At 43.6% G+C, this 10,650-nt stretch overlaps 1 protein-coding gene across 1 annotated transcript in view; it reads right to left on the reverse strand.

Moving 5' to 3' along the window:
- Positions 1-189, reverse strand: part of LOC122668257 (cyclic nucleotide-gated ion channel 1-like) — a 35,462-nt gene extending 35,273 nt beyond the window's left edge. The window contains exon 1 of the mRNA XM_043864849.1: positions 23-189. Within this exon, the coding sequence (XP_043720784.1) occupies positions 23-51 (29 nt within the window). The 5' untranslated portion in view covers positions 52-189. The remainder of the gene's footprint in view (positions 1-22) is intronic.
- Positions 190-10,650: the final 10,461 nt, after the last annotated feature.

The following is a 10,650-nucleotide window of genomic DNA, read 5'->3' on the forward strand; positions in this document are numbered from 1 at the left end:
CCAAAGTCTCAAGTTTACTAACCTCACAAATTTCTCTTGTCGGTAATTCATAATTTCAGCTTACTTGGAAGTTGGAACAAGTTGTCCAATGTGAGAGTATCAATCTTGAGTTCCCTCAAGGAAGATAAGAATCCTTTTCCATCAGGTAGATGTAGTCTAAGTATCTTTGAAAAATTTTAATGTCAACCCCTGTAAAAGACTAACTTCAAATTAGCATCTTCGTAAAAGATTAAGATCTAAAATCAATAAAACAAGCCTCAAGAATGCAGGAGCAATAATGCAATTGATCAGACTATATAACTTTGATGCACAATACATCAATGGCAAGTAACAGCTGTAGTCCAGCTTATAGAATTGAAATTGTAAATACTGATGTAGGATTAGGTTAACAGGTCCGAAGCTCAGTGAGTAATGGACCCAATATGGTTACTCTTTCTTTTTTTTTTGGGGGGGGGGGTGGGGGAGGGTGAGTGGTGGGAACAAGGAAGGATAAAGTACGGAATGAACATGTAAGATCGGACTTGGGAGTTGCCCCGATCAATGACAAGCTCCAAGAGAGTCGTTTAAGGTGGTATGGTCATATTCAACGGAGGTCTAGGGACGCCCCCAGTAAGGAGGAGTGATACGATTCTGATTGAAGGAGCCAAAAGAGCTAGGGGCAGACCTTAAATGGTCATAGGAGAAGTGGTGAAGAAGGACATGCATAGTCTAGGTCTTGTACCAAGTATCACCACGGATAGAGCCTATTGGAGGGCAAGGATCCATGTCGCAAATCCCATTTAGCTGAGAATCTCCTGATGTGCTGGGCTGTGCCTCTTTCCTCATACTACCTTACATCTTTCATTTTTATATAACATCTTTCATTTGTCTTTTTTGCTTTTTTTTCATTTCTCATCTCTTTCCCCATCCCTCTTTTCCCAATTTTTCTTTCAATTTTTTGTTAGAACTCTATTTCCCCTACTTTGTTTTGTTTGGATCCATGTAGCCAACCCCATTAAGTTGGGATAAGGCTGAGTTTTTTTTTTTTTTTTTTTTTTTGGGGGGGGGGGGGGGGGGAGCTGGTGTTGTCAAATGATACACACAAACAATGGCTTTCTGTAATGTAAATCTTGGAAACAGCATGTGTGTAACTCAAACTTCAAACCTTAATCACTCTGAAGATACCAGCTAGCTCACCTGGTAAGGTCACTTGCTAGTTGTAGCAGTGACACTGAATCAAACATGCATTCACATGGGGGTTGTCAATGGGTGAGGGCATTTATGGGATGGAGGGTTTCTTTATAAACCATTTGGAATATTCCCCATCCTGCTCAGGAAAAAAGAAGAACCTCAATCACATAGCTACAACAAAGTAATCTTTCTCGCACCAGCTACTCCTGAGAACTAGGGATCTCCACAGCAACACCTATACGAGCAATAAGAGAGAGGCAGCAACTCTTCTAAATTGAATTCAATCGGGTCCTACGATACACCAAAACTTGGGAACAATGTGGTTTAAAAAGAAATAAGTGTCTAGTAGAAAATTAGAAACTAAACTTCTCCTAATTGACTCCATAACTGTAGATTTCCTGGAGAGCAAAAAGCTTCCTAATACCAACTAAATTCTGTGAGCTGCTAAAACCCAAGTTTCTAAAATTATAAAAACACCACCTACTCTTCCAAAAAAAAAAAAAACTCTTAATTCTTCCAAAGTGGCTATAAGACCCCCCATAAACTGGTACAACCATGAGTTACCAGGATTCGAACCTCAAGCACCCCAAAAAGTTAAACATACATTTTTTTTTTCTTTTGGCTTAGGTAGAGTGTACTTGGGATCTCCCACTGAAGAGGATGCAGGGCTAGCAAACCTTGATGCATGTGCATCACATATGTCAGCTTGACAATCAATTCTGTGAATTATCGACAGGAGTTCACATGAAAAATCCCAACCACAGAATTTGAATGATCAATGTTTATGTAATTAAATAAAACAAGCTTGTAACTGTACTACTGTACCATGAAAGGATCTCAACGTTCAAGCAATTCCTAAGATCATAATTGCAGGTTGAATGGAAAAGTAGAGATATTTGGTTAACCCATACCACAACCTTTAATAGAAATATGTGTTTGAGGGGGTGGGGGTGCTTATAAAAACACTACAGCAGAAGATATATTAAAATTCCGGACTACTTCTGTGGGTGTACCTATTAATTTCAAGAGGTCACACTGTTCACTTCTAGACAAGCATCATTGATGCAGTATCCAAATATAGACAGATCAGGAGATTTAGAACACAGAAGGCCAAGATCCAGGGTTCTCCATAAACACGTTGAAATGAGAAGCTGGGAATGAGAACGACAAATTTCCCAAAATAATGCCCGACCAAAACATATATTCCGAAGTGATATTTCAAATTATGGACCCAGATGAATATGATAACCACAAACTCCACTACTATACAATAATCCATCAGAATAAAATAATAAGAAGTTGAAGAACAAGGAAAAGAGGTGCCCTGTGGAGGATGTAAGTGACGAATTCTATCGGAACTTAAAATAGAGTATTAGACTGCACATTAGATGTACTGAATTGAACTATACAGAAGATTCACCGTTTAATCCTAAAAACCTGAACCTTGAACAAATCCTTCACCGATTCCAAATTCAATCAATGTTTGGGTGGGAATAATTCAATCCATACACTCTCCTACTCATAAAAAACAGAACGAACTATAAATGAAATGCTTGGTACTCACCTACTCATCAATGGACCATGGCGGATGGTAAGAACAAGTGCTTCTTTTGGCGTTCAAAGATGGACAACTGCAACTGCTACACAGACAGAAACAAGTTCGGCAATTTCATGCTCTTACATAAAGACTTTCCATTTTACTACAGGAGGCTTAGTCATATGGGGGGGAGTTTCCTCGAGACTTCTAGGGCAGCAAATCCGTGTACGGCTTGGAAGCGTGGTTGGTCGTGTTCTAGACGTTCCAGTTTTCCACACGCACAGATAGAGCGTCACTCACACTCACACTCACACTTCACTCGCAGACAACAAAGTTATGACAGTGGGGTCCACAGTCCACATGGGGTAGGGTTGCGTGAAGAAGTGGGACCCATCACGACTAAACTTTACCACTTTGGTTTATGTGGTTTATGATAGTCAAATGTCAAAACCAGCCCAGCAAAAATTCTGTTTGACAAAAAATATCCCTTTGTCCCGAATATTTGTTTTTCGCAGATCCCAATCCCAACGGCTACAAAAGCATAAACTTAAAAGTAGGGGTGTAAAAAAAAAAAAAACCGTTCAACCCGAACCCGCCTTGAGCCCGAACAGGGCTGGGCCGGACTGGGTTTAGTTTTTATTGGCCCTGGCAGGGTCGTGTCTAGGTTGAGGCCTCGACCCTAGCAGGGCTAACCCGACTCTATATTATATATTATATATTTAGAAAAGGGTGCGTCTATTAGTAACCAAGAAGGTTACAAACAAAGTTGTAACCGGACAATTTTAACCCCTATGAAGCGGTGTATCAATGATTTAAAGGGGCTACTATTGTAAAATCGTTGCTTTCCTTCCTCTTAAATTTCGTTGATCGGAATGGTATGGGGAACCCATTCAATGGGTATGGGCGGCAAGAGGTGGAGGCGAGAGACGTGCAGGGCGGAGGACGTGTGGCCGTGCGGGTTGTGATCCAGGTGGAGAGATGATGCAGGTAGCAGGGAGATGGGGTTACCAAAGGTGTTGCAGGAGATGATGCTGGCTACAGGGAGATGGTTATGATGGTAGAGGTGACAACGTCCTACCCATTTGCTCCCTCTGTCTTGCTCTCTCTCTGATGAGGTTGTTGAAGTTGCGGCTTTGCTTTCTTTACTGCACTCTGTTTTCATCATCCCGGATTAGCATGATATATGGGTTTGGACCAAAGCTATAAACGATTCCGTCAGGTCATGCTGTTCATTTATTCTCCCAATTGCAGATGCAGATTTCCAAATCAAAGAGTATGGAAGGTAAATGTGCCCTCTTGGATTGCGTTCTTCACTTGGGTGGTTGCTAAGATCGCATCAAAACAATTGATTTCTTTCAAAGTGAAGGCATAGCTTTGATTAATCATTGTATGCATCTGCCGCTCTCCCATCTCTCTGTCAAAGAGCCCATCAAGAGAAGCACAGATGTCATCTTCGTTCTCACTCATCTTGGCCAGACCTCAGTTCGCATCTCTACCAGCCAATATGCAGCAGGAACCACCAGGACCATAGAAGTTCTTAGCGAACGAGTCAAAGATCCTCCCTTGATCGCGACCTATATGGGTATGCTTCGAATAGAGCGGTCGAATTGTTTCAGCTGCTGCTCTATTAGCTCCATTCCAGAATAGATTGTTCAAGTTGGGAATAATATGAATCTGTTGAGAGTGTCAAATAGTCGATTTGGCTTTGATTTTGCATAGTAGATGAGGTGAGTGAGGGTGAAGCGTTGGACAAAGAAGAGTGAGACTGAAGGGAGGAGGTGGGGGTGGGGTTGCAGAGTTGAGGACGGGGTAGAGCGAGGTTGGAAAGCAGGGGAGGAGAGTAGAGAGCGAGAGAAAATATCACCGGAGAGTGGGAGAGAGGGAGGGGGAGAAGATAAAATGAAAGTACCAAAATGACCTTATCTACTAAAGGATGTAAAATGATGTGGGTAAGGGTATAAATAAGAGGTTACAAAAATCCATTGTAACCGCCTTGGTTACAAACAGCTTCACCCTTTAGAAAATATATAAAGAGAGGCTCTTGGTACAACAGTTAAAATTCTTCTACCATGACTAATTGGTCAAAGGTTTGAGTCTAGTAACAACTTGTTTTTGAAAAATTATGTTTTTTTATAGCTTGGGCTTTGTTAAGTGGGTAGACTAAGTTGGCTTTGTTAGTTCCACAAGCTCGTGGATAAAGATATTCAGGGCCAATAGGGCCAGGCCGGGCCGGACTTGGGAAAACCCTGCCAAGGTCGGGCTGGGTTGAGGGTATGCTTGGCCCTGGCAGGGTCGGACTGGGCTTAGGTTTAGGTTAAGGCTCCTAGGGCTGAGTTAGGGTTTAATGTAAGCCCAACCCATCCCGACCTGTGGACACACCTACTTCAAAGTTTACACTGGTTTAACTATGTGTCATGCCCTATTTATTTATGTAAAGGTTTATCCAATGTTTCTATTGAAAAAAAAAAGGTTAACCTAGGCTTATCAAATGTTTCTTTGGTTGACTATTCAGTATAACCTAGGCTTTTATGCTTTTGATTCACTTGGAAAAGGGATGGCCAATTGACCAGTCTCACCACTGCTTACGTCAGTCCATTTCACCTTGTAAAATTTTACATAAAATGGAGAAGTGATTGAGTTTAAAAAAGTAAAAATTCCTTTTAGGTTTTACTATGTTTAATGAAGTGTAAATTTCATGATTTACCATTTGGTACTACACAGGTTAGTCTATGAAGTACAGAATAGAGGACCTCAATCACCTCACATACATCTCAATGGTCAAATTTTAGTTTAAAGTAAGTAAAGAAAATTGCTCAAACTTTGATTAAAAGTGTTTGTAAAATTACTAAAATTTTAATGAAGCTTAATATAAAATACAAAATGGCATCTCTTATAATTTTTGCTACTTCCCCTACTTGTTTTAAGGTGAGATTTTATAATGAGATACTTGTCTAGTCTTCTATCACATGAACCAACATATGTACTATCATGTGACAAACAGTGACGTGTTATATTTCACTAAGCATAGTGGTATGGAAGCAAACTAAAAAAAAAATTTGAGTTTCACTTCACCCTTGCTGAAAGAGGAATCCCCATAACATGATCAGGAAGTGTTGTATTTATGTTTTTAAAATATCTTTTTGAAAGTTTCAAAAACATTATCCCTCCTCTATTTAAATCTGCATTTGGTAGTGTGAGCTAAAAAACAACTGTGTTTCTTTTAGTTCCACATTGGAAGTGGAAGAGAATTGATAGAGGCATATGCATGCACGCGTTGAGCCGAGTCGTGGTAGTGTGATGTGGTGTATTTAATTTTGGTTCAAAGTTGGCCCGATCTTGGGTCATTCTTTGGTTCAAAGTTGGTTTAGATTTTTTGCTAAGGGACATGTCTCTTTAAAGAGACATATCCATTTGTATAGGTGCATTCATATCACTGAGATTGGAATATTTTAATCTAATCCATTGAACCAAGAGACACACTTACACCATGGGATATCTTCAAGAGACACTTACATATAAGTGCTTGGATTGGAATCTTTTAATCTTGTCTACTCAAGTCAATGGACACCCATTCCATGGGGTGCTTGAAAGGGATGCATCCACCACTATAAATAGAGGTGAAATGGACAACCCAAAGCATTCCATTTTGTGGTTTCTCTCTCTCTCTCTCTTCCTCTGTTTGAAATTCTGTTGTGCTTTGGCTTCTCACTACCATCCATCGTTGCATTAAAGAGCTTCTTCAATTTGTTCTGTAAGCCTAGCTATCCTCTCCCGCTGCAGTCGAATACTTTTGTGCAATAGTCAGTAGACTTGAGGTTGAGTAATCTTGGAGGTGAAAGCGCAAGAGACCCCGGTTGCATTCACATAGGGGGCGTTTTTAGACCTTAAGAATAACATCTATTTGGTGTGTCTCAACCTGGTTCGTGTATTATTGTTTGGTAGCATCACTTTCTTCAACTTGCCGTTAATTGAACTTTAAGTTGGCAAAAATTCTACCAAAAATAATTATTCCTTATATTTTGCTATTTCTATTTCTTCTACTTGTCTTATTACTTGGACTCCTCTTGGCCTAATAGGAACTTTGGTATTAACATAAGGAAAGTAATTTCGACCCATAGAATAAGTGGTTGGAATTAATAATTCCAATCACTTTGTTACACCACTAGTTACAAAAAGAAAGAACATGTGAAAGAAAACTCAATTGAAAAAAAAAACAAAAACATTTAAGATAGTTAATAATTCAAAATGGTTATTATATAAATACTATTAGAGTTTACCACTTTACCCCAAAAAAAATGACATTAGATATATTATCTATCTCGATATCAAAGGATGAACGAAAATAGCTAATAACATGTTGATTCATTTACGAGTAGGCTGCAAGGTGGTCATGGGATTAACTCTCTGTTTTGTTTTTGGTTAAAATGGGATTAACTCTCTAATGTCATCGGGTTTAAGAGATGTAAAATTAAATATAGTTGAAAAGAATCATATAGATCAAATCATTTGTCAAATACATGGTGGGGTTTTGGTCATTTTAACCTCTCATTTGTCTCCATGCAATGTGTTTGTGTATGATTGTGGATGATGCACGGTTGGGAATTAGTTTTATGTCCGAGAGTGTGGCCTATGCCAGCACTCCCATGTGTCTATCTCTCTTCTTCTTAAAACAAGGGGACATATGTGTCTTTTCATATGGGGAGGAGAGAGATAGACTCATGGGAGTGCTGGTGTAGGCCATGCTCCCGGATAGAGAACTTTCTCTCTTTTATTTTTTTTATTTTTGTAACAATGAATGGAGGGATGTATTTGTTTTGTAGGAGTTATTCTATATGAAATTTCTGAAATATGAAATATCAAAATTTCAGGAAACATGACTACGTGACCGTCTTGTGGGTCTTTGCACATTCATTGTTTTGTTGTGTTTCTAATGATAAATTATGATTGACGACTAACGAGAGGATGTGAACTTCATTAAGTAAATGTCCACCATCCATTTTCATTTGTTACCAAACAAAAAAAAAATATTTGTTGCCAATTAAAATTGGCAAATGCCTATCCCTTCAACCTCCCATATACAAGATAAGGGAACTTTTGAAAATTTCAAGTTAGAAGGTTAAAGGGAAAAATGAAGGTTTGAAAATTTTCCAAACTTGGTGAGATTTTTCTAATTTTGTCCCAATCCATTTTCATTTGTGTTGCATGTGAAAACCTCCGGTACTTGGTTCACCCGTGGATGAACCTGCAAAAACCAAGCAATGAGCACAACAGGGCCGGTGTGGCTCCGACCTAGGACTCTCCGATGCTCAAGTCAGTCTCTAGCGCAACAGAATCGCGTAGTAAAAAGCAAGATGATGAATGGTGCTCCATACCGGGTATTTATAGAGTGAGGAGGAGACAAGACGGTTGGCGTAGTCCTAGTATGGTAGGAGTCCTTCTTTCGGAAGGTTCTCTCGTGTAGAGCGGAGTGGAGAGTTATTTTGGGGTCGGACTCTTATTAAGGTAAGAGTCCATGTAGAGTGCGATTCCGTGTTGCGCGGGGATCGTGGCTCGATCCCTATCCCGTGATTCTCGGGATGTGTTGACGTGGTCCGAGAGATCCCCTGGGGTGCTATGGGAGCCTCAATGGAGGAGGGCTCGGCCCGAGAGGTTGGTCTCGGCCATGAGCTCGACTAGGAGTCTATGGCCGACTCAGATGGGCTCTCACCAACCACCGGCTAGCTCGCCGAAGTCCGGCCTTGTCGGGTGACTTATCGGAGATGGGGTCGGCCCAATCTCCCTCGGCCCAAATCGGTTCCCGGCCAGCGGTCGGTCACCACGTGGCAGCCTCTAACAAAGGTGTTTTATGCCTCATCACAGCCCCCCACTCATCGTGGGTCGGCCGTGCATCGATGAGTGAAGTTTCCTGGTCGCTTATCCGGAAGATTCTTGCGGTTGAGCCGAGCTTATTTATTGCCGCGGATTTGACGTTGCACGATCCGGCGTTAGGTGTCGATGCCATGTCGCAGAGTCATTATGGCGGCAGCTCGGAATTCAAACGCCCTTTGATCGGGGCCGTTGAATCATCGAGCTCGTCGGCCGTTGGATCAATAAAACCCAAGGATTATAAATAGGCGACTCCTAACTATTCATTCCTCATCGCTTTAAGTTATTGACTTCTCGCAAGCTTGGATCCTTCAACTCGGTAGATCTCGACGTTTTTGTTCGCGATCGACTCACCGCTGCTTCGTTCGTCGCGATCGACTGGCCGTTGCTTCGTTCGCGCCGCTCTTCTTCAACCAAGTAAGTCTTCTCCGCCCCCGCATGTCGGGCTGGTAGTAGTCCCATGGGCGAGCCGCTCGCCCGTGGCTGCAGAGGGCACGAGTCCGAGCCGAGAGCTCCCCGCTCGTTCTCCCACCATAGACTGTGGGCTCGACCTCGATGAGCCCGATGTAGTGGAGCTTCGTCGTGCCGAGGTGGCCGAGCCTCCCGTTACTCCTGGAGTTTGACCACGCGGCCCAATCCATAGCCGCGGACCAGTGCCAAGAACTCGGGTCGCCCTCATCCGACGAGGAATCAAGTGAGGGAGATTCGTCCGAGATGGGGGTTGGCGCTCGGCCGCCTTCGCTTCATCGACGCCCCGAGCTCGAGGAAGGCAAAGTGTCGGCACCATTTCGAGCACGATCACGGAGGCCAACCTCGACTATCCGAGGATGACCTCCACGCCATCCCCGAGGACATTCAGCCTCCGAGTTCCTAACCCGGGAGATGGCCTCGCTTCATCAGCTCCGCGAGGTGGCTCAGACGAGACACCCTTCAAGTATGCGTTCAGCTCCCCGTTCTCACTGGTGGACCGATCTTAAACCACTTCCACTGTCTCCCCGGTCACCGGTGCCGAACTCTTGGCTGGCCGTACGGCTTCTACGCCTTGTTCGCGAGATGGGCCGAGGTGCGAGCGTGGCACTTTTTTCTCGGCTCTTCTTCAAGAAGTCTCCCGAGAAGGGGTGGTACTACTGCCGCCGATCGGGGAAGAGTGCGGCTCGGGCAACCACAATTTTTGTCGGCACGCCGACCTTCAATAAGTATTAGAAGCCTCATTTTTCTTCGCTCCATTCCCAACAGCCCTCTCCGAACCGAGTGGAAGGAGATGAACTCGAACTACGCCAATAGGGTACTACCTTCGACCGAGAACGAGATGACCTCGCTCGACTGATCCTCCAGCGTTCGCCCTTCGATGTCCTCCAAAGCTTCGGACGAGGGGTTTCTCGTGAGGTGGCATATGACCTGGTAGGAGCCCGAGCCGAGCCCGTCTCGTTGTCCGAGCCTGACCCCATTACTTGGTTTTCTTTTCCTTTCTCGACTTATTTTTTATTTTCTGGTTTCTTTGCAGTGGTCGGCCACATTCCCCTATGGATACAGCTCGGCTAAGGGCCGAGACCATTGCGGATCGAAAGAAGAAAATGCAGAGAAGAAGCCCCTGGCGAGTCCTCCAAGGCCCCCAAGGGCAAGGCCGTGATGCCGGGGCCATCGGATGTCGTGGTGGCCTTGAGTCCGAGAAGAATACGGCCCACCGGGTCTCCGAAGAAGGGGAAAGACCGAAAAGGCGAGAGGAGCCCGCCGAGAGACATCAAGCGTCGAAGCTCTCAGAAACTCGACGAGTGGTGGCCTTCCGCCCGTGGCTTCTCCCACCAACATCTCCCGATACATCTTGGGAGGGCCTCGCCAACAACGCGTTCTGTGAGGCCGACCTAGCGTCTCTTCCTGTGGGACTAGGCTTTGACGTCGGCCGCTCACGCCAAAGAATAGCGGATGCAGTCGGCTTCCACCGACAAGGAGAAGCTCGAGGCGCTCCGACCGCCCAGCTCCTCTCCACTCTATTTCAAGATTTCAACATGATAAGTTTCCTTGTCGGCTTTTGTGATTAGATATGATCTCGTGTAGTTTGTCTTGATTTTTGTTCTCAT

Source organism: Telopea speciosissima, chromosome 1 (assembly GCF_018873765.1).
Source record: "Telopea speciosissima isolate NSW1024214 ecotype Mountain lineage chromosome 1, Tspe_v1, whole genome shotgun sequence".
Lineage (NCBI taxonomy): Eukaryota > Viridiplantae > Streptophyta > Magnoliopsida > Proteales > Proteaceae > Telopea > Telopea speciosissima.